Raw genomic sequence first — 26,900 nt, forward strand, 5'->3', positions numbered from 1 at the left:
CTGCGCGGGCGAGGCGAGGTAGCTCGCCCAGGAACCAAGCAGCAAGCTACCTCTGCTCTGCTAGCGGCAGCAAGCAACAACAGGAATACCCATAACAATTTGGCGCGCAGAGGTTTGTTATCTTCGTAGTGTATTTTGTTTGATTGTGCCGCACAGGATTCTCCTCGACTCCATTTGTTATCTCCCGTAACAATTTGTGCATCAACAGAGGGGACGGAATTCACAGGATGACAGGACTTCATTTGCCGCAATAATGGTTCCAGGGCATGACATCAGAAGTGAAGAAAGTCCAAATCAGTAACTAGCGTTTTAAGCCCAAGTAAGTTGAGGTAGGCTTGAGATTAAACCAAACACGAGCCAACGAGGAAACGATAACATAGAAGGGCATTAGTAAATAAGAAATACACAAGCTACATTGGTACAGAACTGCTACTCCAAAATTGCAGGTCCGCAGCTTTTGCAAGAACATAAGCTACAACGATTACAACACGATACACTTCCATAACAACAAAAAAGATTTTGAAAGGCGAAGAATCAATGACAGCTTCCTATTACACTGGGTCCCTGTGTTGCCATACTCTTGATGTTGAAAGCAAAATTTTCTTACCCTAGCTTAATTAAAGATTGCCAGCTAAATTTTTTAGAAAATTTCATGAGATGGGAAGGTCGGATCTGACAGCGTGACCTTGGTTCACCAGCGAGATCTGCTGTAGGGAAGCCCAAATAGAAATTTGGTATTCCCTTATCATATCAAGTATCCAAAAACCTGGATGGAAGAAGCCACACAGACCCCAGTATGAGACAACCAATAGTAGCGAATTCTGCCCATGTAATTTGTAAGCATAAATAGTTCTTCAAACTCACCTGGATAAGCCTAGGCTGTAGCAGCAATCAGATTTTTTATTTCCTCAAGACAGTTATCAAGAGCTTTGTACTCCTCGGTGTCTGAGAAATCCACTGCCTACAAAGAGAAGAAAAATTTTCTACAGATGAGTTTTAAGGGACATAAAACATAGAGGTTGCAGATGTCAAAGATAAGATTATTCCTAGAATTTCAAATAGTATATTATCACTTTCATAATTTCTCAACTATAGAGGTAAGGAAGGAAATATAATCAACAAATGACACAAAGATGGTCACTGGTAAACCAAACAGAGATGGTATGGATTTTCTTTCATTATTCTAGCATCCAACATATTCTTTAAAGGAATTTTTCAACTAAATTCAGGGTGAGCTCTAGATTATATCGATGAGTTTTGTTACAGAAAGTGGAACAATGCAAGCGAAATTTGAATACCTGTTTCAAGGTGCTTTTAAGGTGCATCTCGGCTGTTAATAACTCCCGTCGGCTTCCAGATGAGGAAGAAATTTCCATGTACACCTTGCAAAGCTGCAGAGAAGCTTGAGCATATTTTGTGAACTTCTTTTCATCATGCCAAAGTCCTGAACCCTGCAAGGGCAATGGTATAGTTTATAAAATACTGACAGGGAAATAGTTATTAACACTTAAGCTGTTGCAAGCATAAACTAATTGCATTAAGTAATTAAAATGAATAACTGCTAGATTGCTTGTATATTGAATAATGCCATATTCACAACCCTCCCTCTTCTTTACACCCTACCCACTCCACCTCTCTACAGACAAGGTAGTTGACCTGGAAAAGGTTGCCCGGGATGCTGAGGCATTGCCAAGATAATAATGAAGAATTCGGTGCAGTGGTGCTTGAATTGTGAACAGTTGGTAGTGCACTTGAGCAATGCTGAAAGAAAATTCTACACTATTTGTTCATAGAGCATATATATCATTATACACAAATGGAAATTATCGAAGCCAAATTATTTCATCATCCTGTAGTGTGTCAAAAAGATGGAGTAGACATAGAGGAGGCTGATAAGGACATTAAGAATACTCAGGGAGTCAGGGCTCAGGAGACACCATTATTCTTTCCTTTTGTGATGCCAAAAGGAGGAATTAGCTCTTAGCTTTAAAAACTAGATTGATGATGGGTCCAGCCACCATGGGCAAGCTGGGCTGTGTAACACCTTTGGACATGGTCCATTCACAGCAGATCCCATATGTAAGACTGTGAATGGAGGCATTAGCCAGAACAAAGCAACGAAGACATCAAATAGAAACTTATACTATCCCCTTGCTTGTTAGTCCTCAGCGGCGGCAGCGATTCCATCTCACATCACGGCAATCTCGCCGGTGGCCACTGGAGAATTTATCCTGCGAGAGCTTGTTATCTTCCTCACATCCCGGTTCTCACCATCGTTGGGCACGGGGTCATGAGTCACTCATGACAGTTGGTTATCAGAGCAAGTGGTTCCTCAGCCTAGGTTTTCATTCTTCCTTGTGATCCTTGGTGCTAATCAGTTTGATTTTTTTCCCCTGGTGATTTCCTTTGCTGTGTTGCCAATGGAACCGATTTTTTGTGGTGGCTATGGCAAGGGTCCCAGCAGATCTCTTGTTGAGGCAGCTGAGGGATGGGATGGATCATCTGAGGGCAAGGATGGAGGCGGATGAAGCCAGTCATTATCAATGGATGAAGCAGTGGAATTCACTGCGGACAAAGTGGGCGAAGCAGGGCAACATACAGGCAGGATGTGGAATTGATCACCACAGTGGCAAGGTCAGAAGCTTCTGCACATGAGGCGTTCGACAAAATGCATGTTGAGGAATGAGGATGACACAGCAGCACTGGCCAAGCAGGTCACATTCCGTGCTCCAGGGGATGCTGGGCCAGCCCAGAGGTTGGCAGCTACTAAGGCTAAGGCTAGGCGGCTGCCGCCTTGCCACCAGCGCCCTAGCCCCTAGGGTGGGGCAACATAGCAGGGTGCAGCTGCATGGTGATTTGTTTAGGGATGTTAGGTTTGAGTTGGGAAAGAAGGACCACAATTATACAACTCCATCCCCCCCCCCTCCCAAAAAAAAACATGCTTAGGACATGGGAGCTAAGCTGGTGGTCTCTCCATATAATGATTAATGAGAGGCGATGTACCCTTCGGGATTAAGCATAAAAAGGAGGCTCAATCTCATTATCCTGTTCCTTGCCTCCCACTGCTGCCACTGCCTCTCTACTCTACCTGTCTAGCACTCTAGCACCACCACCGAACCCTGCTGCACATGCCACCTCCGCCATTCTCCACCTCCTCACCTCACCACCAACCCAACTACGCCCCTGACACAGATCCTCAAAAGATCGTAAGTGAACGCATCTACAACGAAAAATGGAACCTAGTGTCATCAGAGCCCATGCCCCTAACATACAGCATCATGCGTCATACAAGTGCGCCTTTCTAATATACTAAGTGCATTTTACCTTAAAAAGTTGCATTCATACATAGAAAAGCATGTACTACATCTGTGAATTTTAGGAATTTTTAACACACATTTCAACAAGATTGTATCATTTTGAGTCTGTTCCTGCATTAGGATATTTTGATCAAGAATGGCAGGATTTCTATATTTACACTAGTGTGAGGACAGGCTATGAACAGTAGATAGTACAGGAATTTATGTTTGCTCCAGAATGGAAGCCTTCACAGAACACAAGCTCAATAAAATTCTAGAACTAATCCACCAGAATGTACAACAAACGGGCATTTCCATTATGGAGCAAGGCCTCGTCTCGGAAAAAAAATCCACCAGCGTCAATTTCCGGTTGTATTTTGCATATAAACAAAAATTTTGAAGCCTGATAATGTATTCCCCTACGGCCCTACCCACTCAATAAACACACAAAAGGGACATATGGGCTGCCTCACCATTCAATAAATACAACACACCTTTCCTTTTATTGAATGGTATTATAGCATTCAGCAAGACAACAGTATATGTACCTGAAGAGATCGAACTTGTTTTAGCAAAGCTTCAGAACATGCCAACAGGTTACCCTTGGTCTTGTGCCATCTCGCATACAAACCCCATGCGTCCGCATTGCTGCCTCCACTTCGCACAATCTGCAAGCACAACCAAGATATAAACCGCAATCTGGTATACAAATATAAGACGAAATGTCCAGAGAGGTTAGTAACCTGCTGAAGGATATCACCAATAATATCTAACAATTGATTGGATTGTCTTGTCTCTTTATTTGCGCCGTCTGATGCTTCGTGAGAATCAACAAAGTGTGGAGGTTGTTCTTCAAGCAGTGCCATCACCTTGTCCAATATATCAACGTTGAAGCGTTTGTTTGAGGATAAATTTAACACAGTTTTTGAAGCTTCAAGTGTCTGCAGAAGAAACTTAGCATTATTTGAAGATTCATCTTGCACAAATAAAAATCACTTTAGCTGACATAGAAGACTTGATATTCAAAAGAGGTACATTTACCCCTAAGATTTTTTAGGACACCTCATCTACTCCATATGATTATGCAACACTACAACACCAATTCTTAAATAACTGCGTAGTGAAATAGAGAGAAACCACAGATAACAATATGTCCTATGAAAGCAGAAAACGTCCCAGCGACTTGCCCTTTCTGTGATCAGTGAAACCATTCAGCATCTTTTGATCTGATGTGTTTTCACTCGGCAAGCATGGTTTCCTTCAGAAAGATAGACTACAATGACTGAAACTGCTGTATTTTCTAGTTGGTGCCTTGGTACTGTGCACTGAAGACGGTCAACAAGCAGCACAAAAGGGCCCCAACTCTCTCATAATCCTTCTTGCTTGGGAGGTTTCGAAACATCGCAATGGTTGTGTGTTCAATGGAGTCACCCAATATTAGTGTGGTTCTAAGGTCGATAGCACATCCTGCTCTGTGGCTTACTATTAAGGGCATCGGCCTTGGTCTTGGGGCAACGGCACCACAACAGTAGCAGGGCGGCGCACAGCAGAAGCAGTGCAGCAGCCAGCAAACAGAAGCTCACATCCAGGAACAAGTTAGTTGCATGCATTATTATCTACGTGTTAGTTGGCTTGGACGCATGGTTACTGGTTAGTTTGTTAGACACACATATCCAACTTTTAGCCGCATTAACCCGTTAGCACATATGATAGGCTCTATATAAAGAGCATACCATCTCCATTGTAAGCTAAGAAAGGACCTAAAAGAAGCAGCAAGAGCCTCCAGAGGGAGAGGTTCCTGCTATTCGATCTATCCCTAGTCAAACCATATCATGTATAGCCAGAGCTAATGAGCTCAAGCTGTTAGTTATGGGTTAATTCAGTAGTGCCTCCTTGGACACGAGTTTGTTCTGCTTGTTGTGTGTCTGGTGTAAGGTAACTATTTTCTTCTTTAATTAAATGATACACAACTCTCCTTTATATTTGAGGAGGGGAAGAAAGCAGAAAATGTCTAGCCAAGTTCTCAAAAGACATACATACCAGTCGAACATTTCCTGTGTCCAAAGCAACTTTACTGTAATTTTCCCAAATTTCCCAGCTATTCCTCCTATAAATAATATATTGTTAATCAAGAATTTCTTTCAGCAAAAGCTTTATGGACAGAAGGTGGAACATACTTGAACTTTACAGCTTCCCTGAATGCTTGAACTGCTGCTTGACTTTTTCCCCTAATCATGTGCCTATACAATTAACTATATTAGAGTCTGGTACAGGGAAAAAATGGTATCACAAACAAACATCATTAGTAAATCTTAATTACTACAGATACAGTTAGCTATCCCACCCTATAGAGCAAGGCAATCACACCTGACCATTACATTTTACATAAAAATTTTAATCATATGTACTTGGTACATGATCAATTATATACCATGTAAATACATTTGGCTTCTCTTTTGCATTGGAACATCAACAATTGCTCTAAAAACATAATGAACCAAGAAACTGGCAAGTACTAACAACCACTGAGCACAAGATGAGACTGAAACACAAGCCTTCACGAAATATTTTTGAAAGATAGACCATGATGAACAACAGCAGAATACCATAGAGAGAAATGAAGAACCAATATATTCTACAGAGCACCTTGAATTGATAAGGTAAAAGAGTCCAAGATGAAACAAAAGAGAAAATATCAACAGTGCAGATGGGGAAACACATATCTGAGGCAAAAATGTCATCACATTGTAAATGGGAGTACATGATACCTAGTCAAACATAAATGCTAATGACATAGTAAATCAGGTCAACCATCTCCTAGATCCTAATACAAGATAAGGAACATTGAAGGTGAGCATACAGGCAGGCTATGTTGTTCCATGCTTCTCCATTCTCAGGATCTATCTGTACAGCACGACTAAACGCATCCACAGCTTTGTCAAGATCCTTATCCTGTATGAACACATCAAAACAGTAAATCTGTTTGACAACATATGTGCCAAGGAGCTATGCGAAATGCAGTCACAGTGACAATAACATTCCTGATATGGCGATAAAATCAAGTGGGAATGTAAAGGCGAAATCATGTTGCCACAATAAAAATTTAACTAACACAGTATTGCCATGCCAAGACTCAACATAATAGTTGGATCCACATTCAGGTTATAATGCAATAGCCAATGGAGCAATTCAGCTCATGCAAACATGTTCCCATATAATTTTCTTTGAACTTATGTTGACATGTCAGTGCCCACTGACAGTCCATGCATTCAGAAATATTCAAAAGCACTATCATCCACAGGGAAATGGAAACAGGAAGCCAAGCAGGAAAACTACTACACAACTGCTCTCTAACCATTGGATGATGGAACTGCACAAATTAATGCCGCTAGAGTGATGTATATGGTAAATCAGGTTCTATTTGTCACCTTGGTGGCTTTCAAAATCCAGTGTTCAAAAAACTGCTAGGCACTTTTGAAAATACAAAGGGACGATAGGGAGAAGAGGAAGGAGGATGAGAAGGGGTGTGGAAAAGAAAGGATATAAAATGGAGGTGGGTAAGAGCATTCAATGGCACACGAAAAGGGATCGGTGGCAAATGGTGAGATTAAGTGCATCTAAGGTCACCTTGACTTCACCCATGTGGTCATCTGACCTCACTACACAACCCATAATCACAGCGGCTAGCCACCACCTAGCACCTAGGTGGCTGCCTAGGACGATATTTTAAACACTGAAACCACTTGAGATTTTCTGCTTATGGATATGATAATTAGTTGAAAGCATATTCTTTTGAGCCTAGAGCCATAATGGGAAAACCATACAGAGATACAAGAACCGGTACAGGTTCCTGACTTAACATCAATGGTAGGTCTTGACTTGTAGTTTTACATGAACAGAAATGCAAAATAAGTTGTGAATAAGTAGTGGCCCACAATGTTACATGGGCATCTGTGTCCAAAAAATTTCTGCAATGTCGACACGTATCACAGTGTCAACTCGCACCCAACACTACCGGACTCTCATTCGGTACTTTTGTGAAAGAATCTTGGTATGGATGGAGAGAGGAAGCTCGTGCACACAAGCCAGGAGAGGAGAAAAAACGCAGCAGAAGAAAAAGATAGGCGTGTAGCGAGAGAAGCATTTTTTAGGGTTATGCACAAACTGTAGCTAGTCTGCAGCTTCTGCTGTAGTCACAGGCCTTTTCCTTTGGAAAAACACTTAATGGGTTCGTGGCCTTCTAGTTTGTGTTGTAGGCCTAAGCTTAGACTAAATAACTGAAGAGCAAAAAATGATATTTATAAATTTCTAAAACATATATTGATGAATCCCCAAATCCTAAATTTCTGAATTTGCCGTGAGGGACACCTGCAGCCGTGTTGGATTCCGACTCCCTCACCCATGTCCCAGAAACACTGGTTGCCCATCCTCCCAAAAGTGAATCAGACAATAGGGCAGTTTTATTCAAATAAGTAAATGTGAAAAATCTCCTGTCTAAAGAAACGTCACAATTACACCACAATTACATGTGCAGAACAAAAAATGTGCATAGATACTTTCTCAAAAAGAATTTAAATTCTGCAAAATTACCTTCCATGCAGCTGTACCATACGCAAACCAGCCATCTGGAACCAAAGAGTTTAATGACAATGCAGATTCCCTGTTCAAAATTCAAATACAAGAGATTTTGCAAGTTATTGAGGATAGACAACCATAAACAGTTTTGCTTAAGAAAGTCTGTACCATAGGATTTTGGATGTATTGAAGTCATTCCTGTTGTACGCACTGCGAGCCAGAGAACGCTACATGAAAAAGTAGATTGTAAGAACAACTCCCATTAAGAAACTACACAAATGGATGTCATTGATTGCCCAAGCAACATGGGAAAGCAACGATGTTGAATTGCCCACTCATCTCCTTATTCCAATGTCACTCACCACCCCATGTTCAGAGTTAAAGCATACTTTATATAGGTTTCAACACAAGAAAAACTGTCTCATTCTCCAATATGAGCCAATATAAACACTAGAACAAGCTAGCAGGCTGCTACAGGCAACAGGGATAACATGTGCTGAGCAAGTGTGTCGGATTGCACAGCATGAGGAACCGCAGTTGACACATGCGCAGTGCTCTGGTATCCTGGCTCAGTATGTAAGGTATAAACTTGTATATTTTTTCGAAAACATGATTGGAACTTTATAATTTGCTAACTTTATTTAGAGACTAGGAATCTTTATAGTTTCAGATACGAATCTTGGATGAAACTGCTATGAAAAATAAATTTAGTTTCTTTATTCACTTCAGGACTCCCTGAAGCTTGAGATGCACATTCCAAACTCTCGAAAAACTAGAAGTTTTGTGAGCCTGGGATCATATGATCAACAATTCTGATATATTCCTCAAAGGACAGTCACAAAACAAGGTTGAGGCGCTCATAGCACCTAAATTGAATATGTAGGTTTCATGGTTTTTGAGGCATTGTGGTGTTGGGGGCACGCCTGGACTCCTGGGTGTCGCAAGGTGTTGGGGACACGCCTGGATGCCTAGGCGACGTGGCTTAACTAGGACCTTTTGACGTCCTGTGGGTTGGGGGCACGCCTGGACACCTAGGCGACGACTAAGCGATGTCTCAAAAACCATGGTAGGTTAGATAATAGGACCTCAAAGCAGATAGATGTTTTCTGGTTACAAAATCCCACCTATCACTTATCAAGCCGCTTTATAACTGCACTTCATTTTCTGGTTACTCCACTTTATCATATTCATGGTAATCACAGAGAGGCTTAAGCTTCTCTCGCGGCTCTTATGGATCTGAACTCACTTCTAGCTAAGGCTCTTAGTAATGCTCAAATAAGAACATGTCGGAAAATCTCTCAACCTGTGCTCTGAAACTTTTTGGTGCTAGCTGAATGTGCTATCCCACTGACATGGCGTACCACGCCCTAGTCCAATTCATATATACATGATCCACCACAAACAAGATGATCAAGGAAACTGAAAAGAATTGAATGGTAACTTTACCATAGCTCGGGCAGATTTATTATTTGACACTTCCAATGCCTTTTTATAATGATCATCATTATTTGTAACATCACCAAGTGAACACCTAAATGAGAAAGTCTCTCATCAGATAACAAAATGAAAAGAAATAAAACAACAAAAATTAGGCAGAACATGGTTATTCCACACAAATAAATGAGAGAACTTAGTAAATCACATAGTTCTCAGGAATCTCTTCATTGTATTTGTTTTGACAATCTCAAGAATTTTTTCAGTGGTCTATCTAACATGTATCACGTCCGCATAGTGATGATATTGTCCTCAATGTATAGCAGTTCTTAATACTACATAGGAGAATCACATAGTTCTCAGGAATCCCTTGTTTGTATTTGTTTTGACAATCTCAAGAATTTTTAGCTGTTCTATCTAATATATATCACGTCGGCATAAACATTACGATATTGTCCTCAATGTATAGCAGTTCTTAGTACAGCAACAACATAGCCTTTTAGTCCCAAGCAAATTGGGGTAGGCTAGAGTTCAAACCCAACAAGAGCCACAAATCAGGGTTCAAGCACATGAATAGCTGTTTTCCATGCACTCCTATCCAAGGCTAAATCTTTGGGTATATTCCATCCCTTAAAATTTCCTTTTATTGCCTCTTCCCATGTCAATTTTGGTCTTCATCTACCTCTCCTCGCATTACTATCACGCCTTAGGGTTCCACTACCCACCGGTGCCTCCGGAGGCCTTCGTTGGACATGTCCAAACCATCTCAGCCAGTGTTGGATAAGTTTTTCTTCAATTGGTGCTACCCCTAACCTACCACGTATATCCTCATTCCGAACTTGATCCTTTCTCGTATGACCACAAATCCAACGCAGCATACGCATTTCCGCAACACTTATCTGATGGACATGTCGTCTTTTTGTAAGCCAACATCCTGCACCATACAGCATTGCAGGTCTAATCGCCATCCTATAAAACTTACCTTTTAGCTTCAATGGTACCCTCTTGTCATATAAAATTCCTGATGCTTGGCGCCACTTCATCTACCCCGCTTTGATTGTATGACTAACATCCTCAACAACATCCCATCTCGATGTAGCATTGATCCCAAATATCGAAATGTATCCTTTCTGGGCACTACTTGACTTTCCAAACTGACATCTCCCTCATGTGTAGTAGTGCCAAAGTCACATCTCATATATTCAGTTTTAGTTCTGCTGAGTCTAAAACCTTTTGACTCTAAGGTCTCCCGCCACAACTTCAGTTTCCTATTTACTCCTGCTCGACTTTCATCAACTAGCACTACATCATCTGCGAAGAGCATTCACCAAGGGATATCCCCTTGAATGTCCCTTGTTACCTCATCCATCACTAAGGCAAATAGATAAGGGCTCAAAGCAGACCCTTGATGCAGTCCTATTCTAATCGGAAAGTCATATGTGTTGCCATCACTTGTTCGGACTCTAGTTACAACATTATTGTACATGTCCTTAGTAAGTCCAACATACTTCGTTGGGACTTTATGTTTGTCCAAAGCCCACCACATAACATTCCTTGGTATTTTGTCATATGCCTTCTCCAAGTCAATGAAAACCATGTGTAGGTCCTTCTTCTCCCTATACCGCTCCATAACTTGTCTTATTAAGAAAATAGCTTCCATGGTTGACCTTCCAGGCATGGAACCAAATTGGTTCATAGAGACCCGTGTTATCCTTCTCAAAGGATGCTTGATAACTCTCTCCCATAGCTTCATAGTATGGCTCATCAACTTAATTCCTCGGTAATTAGTACAACTTAGAATATCTCCCTTATTCTTATATATTGATACCAGTATACTTCTCTACTCTTCCGGCATCTTGTTCGACTGAAAAATATGGTTGTACAACTTGGTTAGCCATACTATGGCTATATCCCCGAGGCATCTCCACACCTTAATTGGGATACCATCCGAGCCCATCGCCTTACCACTTTTCATCCTTTTCAACGCCTCTCTGACCTCAGATTCTTGGATCTTCCACACAAAGTGCCTATTGGTGTCATCAAAAGAGTCATCCAACTGCAAGGTTTTTCTCATTCTCACCATTGAACAATTTGTCAAAATACTCTTGCCATTTATGTTTGATCTCATTCTCCTTTACCAAGATGTTCTCCATTTCATCCTTAATGCACTTAACTTGGTTGAAGTCCCTCGTCTTTCTCTCACGAACCTTAGCCATCCTATAGATACCCTTCTCTCCTTCCTTCGTACCTAATCGTTGATAAAGACCCTCATACGCCCTACCCTTTGCCACACTTACAGCTCGCTTTGCGATCTTCTTTGCCTCCTTGTACTTCTCTATGCTGTCCACACTCCTGTCATGGAACAAGCGCCTATAGCACTCTTTCTTCTCCTTAATAGTCCTTTGGACATCCTCATTCCACCACCAAGTATCTTTATCTACAACTCTACCCCCCTTGGTCACTCCAAGCACCTCCGAGGCCACCTTCCGAATGCAATTTGCCATCTTCTCCCACATGTTGTTTGCGTCCTCTCCTTCCTTCCAAGGGCCCTCTTTGATTACCCTTTCCTTGAAGACCTCTGACGTCTCCTCTTTCAGTTTCCACCACTTTGTTCTTGCAATCTTGGCTTGTTTATCCCTGCGTGCGCACATCTGAAAACAAAAGTCCGCCACCACAAGCTTATGTTGAGAAACAACACATTCCCCTGGTATCACCTTGCAATCCAAGCATGCCCATTTATCCTCTCTTCTTGTGAGGATAAAGTCAATCTGGCTATAGTATTGGCCACTACTAAAAGTCACTAAATGGGACTGTCTCTTCCTAAAGAAAGTGTTGGCTATCATCAAGTCAAAAGCTACTGCAAAGTCCAAGACTTCCTCTCCCTCTCTGATTCCTACTACCATACCCAAAAACTCCATGAACCGCCTCGAAGCCTACACTTGTTGTACATACATGCCCATTAAGATCTCCTATGAAAAGCTTCTCGCTAGAAGGTACAGTTCTAACCAGGCTATCTAAATCTTCCCAGAAAAGCCTCTTAGCACTCTCATCATGGCCTACTTGGGGGCATACACACTAATTACGTTCAAGACTATATCACCAACGACAAGCCTAACTAGGATAATCCTATCCCCTTGCCTTCTCACGTCCACCACTCCATCCTTGAGACTCTTGTCAATCAAAACTCCCACTCCATATCTATTTGCAGCTGCCCCTGTGTACCAAAGCTTGAAACAGGTATTGTCCACCTCCTTCGCCTTTTGGCCCTTCCATTTAGTCTCGTGAACGCACAAGATATTTACACGCCTCCTAGTCGCTACATCAACTAACTCTCTTAGCTTACCTGTAAGACCCTACATTCCAACTACCTACACGAATCCTAGTTGGTTCAACTAGCTTCCTTGCCCTTCGCACCCGTCGAGAGAGATGTGAAGACCCTTGCTCATTTTTCACTACACCCGAGCGCCGATGTAGCGCGCCACTAAGGAAATAACGACCCAATCCTTGCTCACTTGACACCATGCCCAGATCGCGACACGGCGCGTCAACAAGGGGGAGACGACCCGGCCCTTGCCTATTTAACACCGTACCCGGGTTCCGATATGGCGTGTCGCTAAGAGGGTTACGCCCCAACGGATTTCTCTTGGGTTTCATCTCCATTAGAATAGCAGTTCCTAGTACAAGATAGGATAATCGCTAAAAAGGTAAAAAGAAACTGAAAATCCATTTAAGATTTAATTGCCTTTTCAGAGAGATTGTGGAGCACAATCTTTTGGGCGGTATCAGGACATCACTCTTTACATATTTTATCAATTGTCTAGTGCTCTCAATGAAAATAATAGTGTGACCATTAAATGAATGCCATTTAGCTTCAGAGAGTTCCTCAACTTTTCCTATCCATCAACGTTTTCATGTTTCTACCTGCTTCCCACTTCCAATTTGTAGGTTAAGTGGCAGATGGTAGCAAAGTAAATAAAATTCAGAAACATATACCGAAGTTGCTACAATATAGATTTGAATTTGTTCTGCAGTGGAAGAATCCAAGTGTAGCAAATGTGACATCCTTTCTTAAGTAACAGAAAATTGCTTAAGAAGATGGCAGAGAATCTGTAACATTTTACTGAAAAGAGAAAAATAGTCCCCAAGATACTTACCATAACCTTGGGTCATTTGGTGTAACAGAGAGTCGAGCATTTATCAGACTAACTGCATCAGCCACTTTACCTAATAATCTGCCGAAGAACAAAACTTAAGTGTTCGTATAGCAAAGATTCAACCAAACGTATGGCGCATCTATTTCAAGTTCAAATGCATACCTATAGCAATATATTAAATTATCCCACAATTCAAGATCTTTAAAGATATCCAGCGCTTCTCCAACTATACCGCAACTGATCAAAAGTTCACCGTATTCTCTGAGTAGTAAAACAACTCCCAAGTCAAATCAGTGTTCCCAAAAGGAAGAACAAAGAAGCTTATGAATATTGCTGCATACTTCCTCAATGCAGGTAGAGTTGGCATATGAACCCCAAAAACCATTTTAACTCTCTGTGCGGTCACAGGGAATTCTTTTCCAACATCTTCAACCTAAAGAATACATCAAATCTGCATATTAGTAGCAACATATATTGCAAATCAACACTTCTCAATCAAACCTAAAATGAAGTGTTTAATATAAATAACTGGCAATAGACTGGGGAAAGGCCAGTTGCCTAGGCCTGTCAGGTTTGGTTGACCATTCTCGCAATTGAGCCATCAGCCTCTCCATGCAAAAAAATATACGCACATTAAGAGAACCTAAGACATATCTACAGCAGCAGCTAACAAGGCACTTTGAGCCCTTGGTAAGTCATAACCAACTAGACATTGATTAGTCAACTTTGGAGGGGAAACATAGTCTATTTAACTATGTAAGTCTCAACCAATATGGTAGCCAGCAATCAGACCGGTGAGAAACTGAACCGCGAAAGACCAGGTCAATTATCAACCTGGGTTTATAAGAACTGACCAAAAGAGAACTAAAGGGGAGATGGGAATGGAGGGACAAATATTCGTTAAAAATTGAAATTTACTTCATTTAAATTTTTCAACAGGCATGGTGCTGCCATGAAATTGTAATCATTTTAGATGAAGAATGTAATTGTAAGTTTAGAGCATCATGGTTAGGCGACTTAGGAACTAGAAAAGCTACTGAACGATGGATCCAAGGTAGCCTGAATCAAGAGATAGTTAATCTTGAAACAAGTGCAAGTAATAACCCACCCAGTAGTTCAATGTTATGGAATCAATGAACCATGGCAGCAATCGAAATACTATACCCAAAAACTATTTCAGGATATGAGAACAAAGAATTAGCCATCCAAACAACAAAGTTGAAGAAAATGGAACAATGACATTGATAAATACCAAAGAGCTGATAAGCTGCAGATATTCAAGTGATAAATAAGAAAAAATAAATAAGACAAACTGTAACCATAATGAAAAAGATAATGTCTACATGAAATCTGGAAATCTGGATGAAAACCCATATATATGCATCATGATTATTTGAACCTTTGAACAGAATTAATGTCATAAATGAGTTTAGCACTAACCAAATTCTCCATCATTAGCAGTGCCCTCTGCTTTGTTCGACTGCGGGTTGACTCCCATCTAATACGCAGTATATCACATAAGCTCCTGACCTGAAATAGGGAAAAAAAAAGTACTTACATTTAACAAGCTATCCTTGATATACCTTCATGCATGCATGAAAAACTTAAGTTGAGTAAACAATATTGAAATATCCAGATATGGTTTGAGCAGAGAGCAAAATCTCCAGCACAGAACTAAAATGTGCAAAGACATCCCACGTATAGGTTGTGAGTTAAACATCAGAAAAGTACATCAGATTAGACATTGAAGGGTAGCACAGACTTGACCACTAGTAATAATCCAGAAACAGTTGAACATCCAACCAAGGGAAGTGTAGCTAAACCAGATTAAAGGCTGGCACTATGTTAAAAAGAAAGAGAACGAGCCTCAAACAGTCAAATCATTATTGTTGTGCTGTGCTAGCACAAGAAATGGTGGCACAAATGTTTCCACCAGAATAATATAGCACAATCAGGACAATACCACAAAGTAAGATTCGCCCTGAGAATCGATTGACTCTATGTATGGTGCCATCTCCCACCCTGTGTAAAACCAAAGAACTTACATATGAATAAAAAGTACATGATTGATAAATAATCATTTGGGAAATATATACCAAAATCCAGTTCAACACATAACATGGAAAAAAAAACTACTGCAGGAATATCAAAAATTGCTTCCTCTGTCCAAAACACAAGTTTTATATTTTGAATGGTTTTAATGTGTTGTCTCCTATACACCCATAACAAACACTAATCTAACATTTTGCATCTTCACATGCATGCATCCAATATTGTACTTAAAGTGACTAATTATGGTACTCCAGTCATCTTCAATGCATTCTTGCTTCATGTGCTAAGATAAGATACACATTGTATTTTTACAGTTTAGACTGAGGAAGTACAGTATTGGCCTAATAGTTCAAAAAGAAATTGTATGCGTACAAATAAAAACTGAAATAACATGCCAAACTCTGACAAATATTGATTTTCAATGCCATCTACTAAATTAACCTTTTCCATTAGGATGCTTCAATGCCTCCACACAAAACAAAAAAAAAATCATAGAAGGCTGTCACTTCTCATTCAGAATTTTCATTGCCTTAGCATGATCAGAACAAACTAAATTGCATTACTAAAGGAGCTATCTTATTCCCCATGCATATATGTGAAAACAACTTAACCAGACAGCGAGCATGTTACACAATGCCTTTACAAATAACATTTGAAATAGTTTAGATAGTATACCAAATAAAGCTATCTTTGTCGCCTAGAGGCCGATTTGCAAACAAAAATATAGTACCCAAATAAATTTATTTGAATGCTTAAAATTGAAAGACTATTTCATAAGTGTCCACAAGGAATGAAAACACAGGCATACCAGACATTTCATCGCTTCGACTCCTTCGGCTCACGTGCAAGCATTGTGCAAGTACAGCAGCCTGCTGGATAGCCGATAGTGATATATTTGCACTGGGACCTGTTGTATTTGCACTGGCAGAATTACTCCCATCATGCACCAGTCTGGGTGTCCTTAGTATGTCACAGAACTCATCGCTTTCAACAGGAACAGAACCCCTTGCATTTTTTAAAGCTGCATTGTCATTCTGAGCTAATGTGACTTCTGTAGCTTGTCCTTCATCAGATCCTGATTTATTGGTCTTCGCAACAAGCACCATTTGAGACTTTGCATCCACCTACAAGAGATGTCTCGTTTATTTTTCGAGAATGGCGGTTATCTCTATGTACAATCGAAAGATTAAATGCTATTTTACTCTCGCCATATTGCCATGCAAGTCCACTTTCTTAAGGGTTGTTATTTTAACTATGTAATCCATTTGAGGAAACAAATGTCACAATTATTTCAATATGTCCCTTCTCTACTATACTTCAATGCTGAAAAATAGGTTTGCAGCATGCCATTGAATTATCTACGCAATTAACTATTTGTCAAATTTGGAGCCTTCTAAGCATGTGTGAATGGTAAGCTTGAACTCAGTGAACAGGAGAAAGTACAAATTCTTTCTTTTAGTGTGTTTTGAAAAACAAAGTTGATGTAGCTATCAACCAAACTCAGAGCAGATGGTATACAGAACACAAGAAAAAGGATCGCAAAGCGCAGCACAATCCACCTGATGTATTGTTCGAAAGCCAAGAATCCCTGTAAGGGAGAGGTGTAAGCCACATGCTTCTTGTGCGCTGTCCAGATGCAACCTACACATATATCCAAACAAGATCATAAGACAGTATCAAGACCTTGTTTTCTTATGAAAGAAAGCAAAGAAAATCTCTTCGAGAGAGAATATTACAGCCCTGAGAGAGAGAGAGAGAGAGAGAGAGACCTTGAAGCATCAACACGACCATATTTGTATTCCGCGATTCCAGCCTCTAAGAAAGAAGCTGAAACAAAATAAGAGCCTTCTCCATCACACAATAGGGGATCCCAGTAGGTAGAAACCTTTTCCAGTTCACCAAAATGACCCAGCATCTTGTTCTTGTACACTTGAACTTGATCATACAAAGACGACGACAACTCATCTAAAATGTTCTGCTGGAACATTGATATTCTAAACAACCACCATGACACACTCCAGCAATCAGAGAAACTCCATAGGCTGGTTAACAAAAGCTCTGCAAAGACAATAAACTGCAAAAGAATAAGATAGAAACTTCAAACACTGTAAATACAAAACAAGGGAAGACATGTCTCCACTTTAAAGACCACACGAGCAGATGTGCAGGCTTAGGTATAGAATCAACACAGCTTTTGTGTCCATTGCTGATTGTGGTAATGCAAAAAAAAAACAAAATCAGCCACTTTGTTACCATCTAGGGTACATATTACAGAAAGGCTCAATGCAGACGAAAGCTTTTAATCATAAAATTGACTCGACTCAGACAGAACTACAGCCGATTGTAAGATTAGACAAAAAAAAAAAGAGTACTATGGGAGTATGGGTGCAAAGCTAAGGGCCTGTGTCCATAAATATGTCAAAAATGTAAAATGAAGTACTGTATGATGTAATTACAATTTCTGCAATGTTACTCCCTCCGTCTCACAATGTTTGTCCAAAGAGCATACCTAGAAGGCATCAAAATTAAGTAAAGTTTAATTAATCGAATCAGATTTGTGCTTTTTGGATAAAATACAACAAAGAGTCACAAAATTTGGTAGAAATTTACATAGTTTGTGTGCCTCCTAGGTATGCAGAGCGGACAAATATTGTGAAACTGAGGTAGTAGTATTACTTTAGTAACGTAAAGCATTTAGGATGACCGCCTTTCCATATCCAGGACTCTCAAATTGCTTACATTTGGTGGAGGCATTTATTGTTGCAGGTGCCATGAACTGCGTTTATTCATAAAGAAATATCTAAGAAAAATAGATGTCAATATGCGGAATAGATGTCCCGTATCTTCAAAACAGTTTGCTATCGTCAACCTCACATTCTACACCTCGGGGAGTCATGTAAGAATATTTTCAAACTTGGACTCATCAGGCTACAGTCTAGCATAGAGCTGCATAACCCTTAGTCTACTTGGATGATATACCATATTTCCATAAAAAATGCTATATGCCACCAACATAATGATCAACTAATATAATTCTTCCATTTCTCAAGGCTCGGAAACCCACCATCCATGTCTTTCATCAAATGATATGTTATTTCAAAGCGTAGATCAACTGTTAAACTGTTTATGAAAAGATCATAGGGGAGGTTAGGGGCAAAAATGGTGATGGAAATTCTCGACCGACTGAGCTTCGTTTCCGGGAAAATGAGCTTCCGACCGTTTCCAATTCTACCGAAACACAAAACTTGTATTTCTAATCGCTTTCACCTCTACATTGCATTTCTCGTATAATAGCTGATTTAGAAAATATGGTAAATTCCCGATTGACCGAGCTTCGTTTCCGAAAATGTAATTTTGTTTCCGATTGTTTTCATCCCTAGGGGAGGTGTGCATGAATTCAACTAAACTTTCAGAAGAATATCACACTAACCCAATATATCAAATTCCAAGACATAAATAGAAAAAATAAATGAGCCAACCTCAACGTACATACCTGCACGTGTGAAAATTTCCCATGAACATGAGAACCAAAAGAAGCTAATTTATCAGAAGCCCAGGAATCCCATATGTCTCCAAGATTACTATACCATCCTTCATCTAAAGATGAAGTCCAGAAAGGAAAAGTGGGAAACTCCCTTGGAGGCCTAAAGACAATTTATGAAAAGCAAATATATATCAAGAAAACTATATCTCCAAAAAATCCAACAGGTTTACATTAACATGAAAAGGTAAATCAGATTGCAATTTACAGCTTTGATAGAAACATATCATTCGTAATAAACAAAAGCGTGTATTAACAACTAGATGTGAAATCAGACAAAATACAATGTACTTATCATTCTATTGAAACACTAGCTAATCCTTTTTTCTTTATATATTGTTTTTGTATGGTATGCATACAATTTTTTAAAAAAATAACTCTCACAAGCTGAAATGGTCAATTACAGCTCAAACAGTATTGTTAGACCATGAACCTGCAGATATTCGTGTAAACGGGACACTAGGGCACATTTGAACACCAAACTCTGTTGCATGCATCTATTTATGATTCCATGACACCCTCTAGCAATCTTTCCTGTAAGCAGGCTTCTCAGGCAAGAAGCCACAAACAGTCCCCACAAGATTTATCTAACTACATCACATTCCCTCACCCATAGCTCCCTTCCAAGTACACTCATCTTCCTGACATGTACAAGGAGTATGACAACAATTGTGAATGGCAAAACACAATTTCCATTTTTTGTTTCCTATGTCAAAATTCAGGAACAGGACAAATAACTTCAATGTCTTAATTGGCAGACTGCAACATTATTTTATTTTACAAAATTTTAGAACTCTAAAATCAGCAAATTTTAAAGTGACTCTAAAACATGCAATCAAATTTACAGCAGATTAAGTCCAGAGGCTAAATGGAAATCGCCCATAACATTATGTTGGAACCAATGCTTAAAATTGTTTCCACTATCTAGAATGCAAGCTGCCGTTGATCAAATATCCCAGGAATACTTAAAAAAATTACATTTCTTCCACAAGTTGTTTGCCAAACTAACCGAACATAGTGAGCTGATTTCTCTATAAATCTATATTCATACATACAAAAAACAAACGGGGACAAAACCCAAGAAAATAACTCACCCAGTCAAGTTCAGTTGCGTGAACGCGAGCAGCGCGGCCACCGCGGTGGAGAGCACAACCGCGCACCTGCACTCGAACCCCTCTCCCTTCGCTCCCCCATCCCCATCCCCGCGCAGGAACGCCCCGGCGGCAGCGGCCAGGTCGGCGTAGAACTCCGCGGCGGAGCCGGGAGGCCCAGAGGAGGCGGAGGCCGGGAGAAGGTGCGGCGCGACGGCTGCCAGAGCTGCCTCGTAGTCGCCGGCCTCGACGGCGGCGAGCGCTGAGGCCGCGGTGGCGCCGAGCGGGTGCGCAGGGGGAGGGGAAGCTGCTGGGGGCGGGTTCGAGGGCGGGGGGGGGAGGGTGCAGCGGAGGAGGCGGAGCTCGGCCTCGCGGAGGAAGCCGGAGCGCCGGGTGGGGGCCGCCATGGCGTTCGCCGGCGGCGAGGTTTAGGGTTTTAGCGCGGAGTGTGAAGAGACAGGAGCTGAGAAGACGTGGACCAGGTGGTTTATGAGGTGCGATTTGCACGCCGTTCAGCTAGAAGCCCAGAATGGCCGCAGCAGGTTCCGGGCCCTTTTTTTTCCCTTTCACTCGCTCTGAAAACTGGAAAAGCGTATCCTATCTTCTGAGTACTGATGAGCAGTTGAGCACCCTACCAAGCAATGGAGTGATAATTAATACAAGAAAAAAAGTCCAAATTGCTATCGTATAGGTTAGGTTCATATAATCCCCTAATCTATTAAAAAGTCTATTTAAACCCTTGTTTTTGCTAAACCCGGTCAAAATACACCTTTAACACAGATTGGAAACTGGATTTGCTAATTTAGCTGGTTTTTAACAGAAAACCCCCTTCACATGTCTCCCTCCCCGTCTCTTTCTGGTTTCTCGCTCGTGCCTGGCTTCGCCGCCAGTGCTTGTGCTTGCGGCAGCGGCAGCAGCCCGTGCGTACGTAGGCCTGCGCCACTGCAACCTGCTGCCAGTGCCTTGTGCACGAGGCCCTGCACCTCCTGATCCTGCACGGGCGTTGCTCGCTGCGCAGCGCACGAGCTCTGCCTCGCCCTACCTCGCGATGGATGAGAAGTCAAACGTGTTGAACTGAGGCGGATGACTACAAGGTGTGTTTTATTTATCTACCGTACTCCCCTGCATGCAGGGGCGGAGCCAGGGGTCACTGCCAAACAAGCATTGAAAATTATTTTCAGCATTTAGTAGTCAAAGTTGCAAAAATGTATTCATATACTTATTTCAACGTTGCTTCATTACAAAGAAAACTACACAAGGACACGATTCTTCTATGCTTCTGGATCACGTGGCCTCCAGTACTAGCACTCTATTCTGGGTACAGGCAAAGTGAAGCAAGCACCGGATCCTTTTCATCTTGAGTAAAATGCATGATCAGTCTTTAAACTTATGCGAGCGTGTCATCTAGATTTCCAAACTTCTAAAACGCGGATTGAAGTTTCCAAACTTGCTAATTATCTCATACAGCACCTATGACATGCTGACTCCGTGATGACATGATCCACACGTGGGGCCCGCTCGTCAACCTGCCACGACGCCATCTTCCCTTCGTCGCCACATGCGCCGCAGCGCCAGGCTGCCGTCGTCCGCTCGCGTTGGCTGCAACCTTGGGCCCCTGTCCGCTGGAGCAAGGCATGACCACCAACCGCCGCCGCCGTCCGCCCGCATCCTTGGCCTTGTTCGCTCGCGCAGGGCGCAGCCGTGTTGGCCGCCACCGCCACCAGCTCGCGCTAGGCATCACCTGCATGCTTTATGCTTCAATTTATGACGCAGGCAAGGCAAGCACCAAATCTACTACCGCAACTCTCTGCTCCGCATGCTAATCCAATCCAATCAACTGTTGGGTATAGAGCACGTGGGTGCTGACTGCTAAGCGACCATGGCTGAGTGGCTGCAGCATGTAGCAGAGGGGGTGGGGGTGGCACCGAGCGGCGTGGCAGGAGTGGGGACGGCGGCTCCAAGCAGAGCAGCAGAGGCGATGGCGGCTCCGAGCAACTCCGGCGGAGGAGGGGATCCGCCGTTGCCCATTGCTCCTCCGACGGCCGCTGGTGGGCTAGCATTGGCAATGCTGTGCACGCTGCGAGCCTGCGACGCGATGTCGCGGTCCATAGCGATGATGAGCTTGCCGCGGTACGAAGAGGGGGTGGGCGATGGGCACGCCGGCAGGGCGTAGCCGAGGATGCGGGCGAGGGCGCGTTCCAACTCTGGCCGCACGGGTCGAGGTCCAGCTCATGCTGGTCTTCCCCATCGCCAGGGAGAGGACCACAGGTGGACTCGTGGACAAGGAGACAGAGAGAGTGGATAGAGAAGCGTGGTAAACCTGACATTAGGATCTACATGTCCACGTCACCACGTAGTGAGCATGCCATGTAGGCATATTAATGGAAGTTATAGAGATTTGACCTATATGGGACAATTAGTAAGTTTGAGGATTTTATTATGCATTTTAGAAGTTTCGAGACATAGATGATACGGTCGCACAAGTTTAGGTACCACTCATGCATTTTACTCTTTCATTTTTCAGTTTACTCCACGTTCATCACCAAATTAATCTATCTTTTGCACTGAAAGCTAATGGCTTCAATAACAAAATCACAACTGTCCAGGAGCTAGAAGGGCACAGACTAGGCATCTCGACATTCAGATATTGTAGCAGTACATTGCTTCGTCGATTACAGCTGTGGCGACTTTGGCAATGCCCCAAGGAGAATCTTCCGGAGCGTAGCTCTCTTGTATCATTGTGTATGCACTCCAAGCTGCCCAATTACAAGCCAATTCAATCTCAGATTGTATAAATTTTTTTTGTCTGAGCCATCTATTTGCTAAAGGAAAATTTCATCGAAAACATAGCAAGCATGGGGTGCAGAAATTGAGCAGACCTTATGGTCATCCAACTGAATTAGCCTCAATCCAACACATCTTGGGGGCGTTTGATTCTCTTTGCTTATTTTTAGCACGTGTCACATCGAATGTTTAGATACTAATTAGGAGTATTAAACGTAGACTATTTACAAAACCCATTACATAAGTGGAGGCTAAACGGCGAGACGAATCTATTAAGCCTAATTAGTTCATCATTAGACTATTTACAAAACCCATATAGCAACACATTTGCTAATGATGGACTAATTAGGCTTAATAGATTCGTCTCGCCGTTTAGCCCCCATTTGTATAATGGGTTTTGTAAATAGTCTACGTTTAATACTTCTAATTAGTATCTAAACATTCGATGTGACGGGTGCTAAAAATAAGCATGTGAACGGGGCCTACATCTCATCTTCCCTCACTCCACACCGAGGTACGGCCAGGTGCTGAGCCGAGGCCGTGATGCCTGTGCGCCGCGCAGCAGGCGGCGGTGGCGGCACAGCGTCAGGTGCCGCATCGAGGCCCTGTAGCCCGTGCGCCGCACAGCAGCGAGCCCTTGTTTAGTTCACCCCCAACTCCCAACTTTAGCACTATGTAAAAATAAGATTCCCCATCACATCAAACTTGCGGTACATGCATGGAGTAGTAAATGTAGACGAAATTAAAAACTAATTGCACAGTTTTGTTGTACTTTGCGAGACGAATCTTTTGAGCCTAATTAGTCAATGTTTGGACAATAATTCACAAATACAAACGAAACGCTATAGTGTGCTACAGTGCTGTAACAGTAATTCGTCACCTCCAAACTTTGGCAACTAAACCAGGCTCAAAGAAAGTTGGAGACGGGGTTGGATTAGCGCTTTTGCAGGGGAGGGATGTTCTGGATATAAACTTATTTGCCATATAGGCGGCCGACGTGTCAATCTAGTTAGCAAAACCGGGATGTAAATCAGCCAATTATGCCAAAAGGCGTATTTTGACCAAAAACAGGGGGTTAAGTATACCTTTTAGGCCTAGTTTGGCAACGAAGGGAGAGAAAACCAGGGGAAGGGAACCCCAAGGGGGATTTTCATGGCAGACTCAATTCCACGGGAGAGGAGTCCCCACCTGAGATTTATTCCCTGCAGCTATTTGGAAGACAAGGGGGAGAAATCCCTAGATAAAAAAAAATACTCGAAAAAACGGGAAAAAAAATCTGGCAACACGCAGATCATCACAAGCCCTGCACGGTTACATAATGTAGACGATACTTGGCACCATTCGTACATATTTTTTTAGAAAAAGATGTAGTTATTATGAGTTACAACGGCTATCAAAAGCATACAGCTGACAGATTTCTCAAACTTAGCTATACATACAAAGTAACGTATAGATAAAATAAATGACGTCTTACACTCACAAGTTGTCTGGCCAAAACATTGATAAGGACTACGATTTACAGAATTGCTATACATAAAAAGAACACGGATGCAGAGCATCGAGAGGACTGGTGTAACAAGTTCATTTGCAGTCAACTGCAATGTTGAGACAGCAGAAATATGATCGCTTCACTTTTCTCAGACATGCATTGCTTCCACCAAGCACTCTGTAAGTAACACAAAGGATGCCCGCAAAAAAAAAAAAAAGAAAATTGTGAGACTAGCTGCTATATACAGGATACTCCACAGGTTAGTGACAGATAAGAATATCCTAGATAACTATTTAATCGTATGGGTCTACAAGAAGTGCCTAACCAAACCTGTCACAACTAGATGAACTATCGCAATATGAAAAGCACAAGCACACCATGTGAAATAATTCAGGCAAATCAGCAGCAAAAGATTACGGCACACAAAGCAAGAGTGGAATATCCATCACAAGTTAATTATATCGAGACCATATTATAGATGAATTCACAAATACGAGTAAATGCTCCTCAATGTAAAGATCGTACACACTAAATGAACAAGCAAAGTTTGTGCTTCAATCATGATATGCCAACAGTGGCTAAAAGGAATAGCCTTCTCCAAGGACTCTACAATACCAACAGAGGCTATGTTCATGAACCAACAGAGGATTAGCCTTTGACATGTGACTTGTGATGGCCACATAGCCTATGTTCATCTTAGGGATATCAGCAAGAGTATCCGAGGATTATCCTATGGTTGCCACCTTATCAGCCATATCCATGAAATTCTGTATAGAAATCAGACTATCTCCAAGTTACTCTTTGTATGAACTTAGGCACCATGAGCAAGTCGAAATGCACAACACAAATAGCATCGTAAACAAAGACCCCAAACCAAGCCAATCTAAGTGTTCAACACACTAAAACACAACATGGAAGTACCAATGACCACTAAAACTAGAAAACGGAGTCTAGCTACCTAGAAAATGGACTTGTCAATTTCATTTTGAAATAGCCAGAAATCCAAATAACTTCAGCATAACTAACAAAACTAATTAATTGATTCTAGATTCAGTATACAGGAGGCAAAATTAATAGTTCTGGTTGACAAGAAAAACAAATGAAATTGCCAAAGTAAGGGCCCGGGGCATTGGCATGAATGAATTTGTAAAACTGAAGCTCCAGGTAGCTCTCTCTAATCTTACGGTGGGTCAAAGATTCATTATGGACTCTTGCAAGTCCAACGAAAATTAATCTAATGATTGTGGCGGTGATTCTCTCATGCACTATTTCCTCTTGCTAAGGGGAAAACCAAGCAAGCATTCAATTTCCACTAAGGGGAAAACCAAGCAAGCATTCAATTTCCAGGGAAACAGGAGGCAAAAGCGATAGATCCAAAAGTAGAGGGTTCACGTAGCACATCAAACAGTATATTTTTTCGTAAAGGCAGATTAGTACCTGGAAATTGAAAGCACAAACTCTTCATCGCCGCCACTGTTGAGGTCATGTATGTAGGTGGCCGCTGCTGTCATCGCCATCGTCACTGATGCCATGGAGTCTGCTGCTGCCGCCGCCGCATCACAGATGCCATGGAGTCCAAATGGATATTGGGATAGAACTCCACCTCACGAAAGCACTGGTATACCAGCAGGAATCAAGCGACGGTGACGAGAAGAGGTGGCCATGGAATGGAAGGAGTCCTGGATCTGGATATGTGCAGCCTTATTTCTAGTATTTCTCGTCTAGCAAATGAATTGAAATACTTAGAAATTACCGAGAAATTTACGATGTCAATCAATTATAAAAATGTGCAAATCACTGTAAATATTTTTATACTCAATTATGTATAAGTGTTTCATTCTATTTTTGTTATAATTTTCTAGTAGTGTTTCATTCTATTTTTGTTGTCAATTTATTTTTTTTATTTCTACAGCATATGAATTACCATAGAAATTGTTGGAAAAGCTTATTAATTGTAAATTGTACAACATGCCATGTTACATGTATGTCATTCTTATTATAAGTGTTTAATTCTTTTTATTTATTATTACAAATTGTTATTTATTTAGTCATTTATTTATTGTTACAAATTGTATAAGTGTTTAATTATTTTTTAGTCACCCTTTTATATTATACTAGTTACAATGGCACGATCAGAGGACAAGCATGACATACAAACGGCGGAGGAGCTCATATTTCAGATGATTGCTGAAGGCGGCAATCAACCAAATGAAGAGATCGATCACAGCTAGGCTAACATCTACCTCAACATGGCTAGTGATGGCAACGAGGAACAAACAATTGGCAAGGGAGGCAATGAGGAGCAACCAATTACCGAGGAAGGCAATGAGGAGCAACCAGTTGCCGAGGGAGGCAATGATGGGAAACAAGGTGAGGTATAGCAAGTATTATACGTAAACATTATTTGAATTATCTTCTTATCAAAAGAAACATCATCACGCAACATTCCAATCACACAACATTTTAATTGTCGTTTTTCAACCA

At 41.5% G+C, this 26,900-nt stretch overlaps 1 protein-coding gene and 1 long non-coding RNA gene across 3 annotated transcripts; both read right to left on the minus strand.

The window, feature by feature from the left end:
- Positions 1 to 365: 365 nt before the first annotated feature.
- LOC117844726 (uncharacterized) lies at positions 366 to 20,627 on the minus strand. 2 transcript variants are annotated; one of them, XM_034725498.2, is made up of 21 exons: positions 20,147 to 20,627; positions 19,005 to 19,155; positions 17,281 to 17,585; positions 17,071 to 17,152; positions 16,320 to 16,635; positions 15,423 to 15,481; positions 14,900 to 14,989; positions 13,801 to 13,892; positions 13,622 to 13,720; positions 13,460 to 13,537; positions 9,318 to 9,402; positions 8,040 to 8,098; positions 7,887 to 7,956; positions 6,157 to 6,248; positions 5,474 to 5,536; positions 5,337 to 5,403; positions 4,040 to 4,237; positions 3,845 to 3,964; positions 1,299 to 1,451; positions 865 to 961; positions 366 to 766 (listed from the first exon to the last, which is right to left on the minus strand). In XM_034725498.2, the coding sequence occupies exons 1-20, from the start codon at positions 20,548 to 20,550 to the stop codon at positions 875 to 877; spliced, it is 2,670 nt and encodes an 889-aa protein (XP_034581389.1). In that variant the 5' UTR covers positions 20,551 to 20,627; the 3' UTR covers positions 366 to 766; positions 865 to 874. The 2 variants fall into 2 exon arrangements, with proteins under 2 accessions (XP_034581389.1, XP_072148222.1); XM_072292121.1 differs by lacking the exon at positions 20,147 to 20,627 and having other exon boundaries at positions 17,281 to 17,569; positions 19,005 to 19,145.
- Positions 20,628 to 24,258: 3,631 nt separating this feature from the next.
- LOC117845617 (uncharacterized) lies at positions 24,259 to 26,206 on the minus strand. The gene is made up of 2 exons (XR_004638097.2): positions 25,854 to 26,206; positions 24,259 to 24,593 (listed from the first exon to the last, which is right to left on the minus strand). It is a non-coding gene; the product is annotated as an uncharacterized lncRNA (long non-coding RNA).
- Positions 26,207 to 26,900: the final 694 nt, after the last annotated feature.

The sequence above is a fragment of the Setaria viridis genome, chromosome 2 (assembly GCF_005286985.2).
Source record: "Setaria viridis chromosome 2, Setaria_viridis_v4.0, whole genome shotgun sequence".
Taxonomy (NCBI): Eukaryota; Viridiplantae; Streptophyta; class Magnoliopsida; order Poales; family Poaceae; genus Setaria; species Setaria viridis.

Coding starts and splice junctions, on each gene's coding strand:
- LOC117844726 (XM_034725498.2), bottom strand. CDS start 20,550: ATGGCGGCCCCCACCCGGCGCTCCGGCTTCCTCCGCGAGGCCGAGCTC. Junction 19,156..20,146: donor ACGCAACTGAACTTGACTGG/GTGAGTTATTTT, acceptor AATTGTCTTTAG/GCCTCCAAGGGAGTTTCCCA. Junction 17,153..17,280: donor GGTCGTGTTGATGCTTCAAG/GTCTCTCTCTCT, acceptor ATATATGTGTAG/GTTGCATCTGGACAGCGCAC.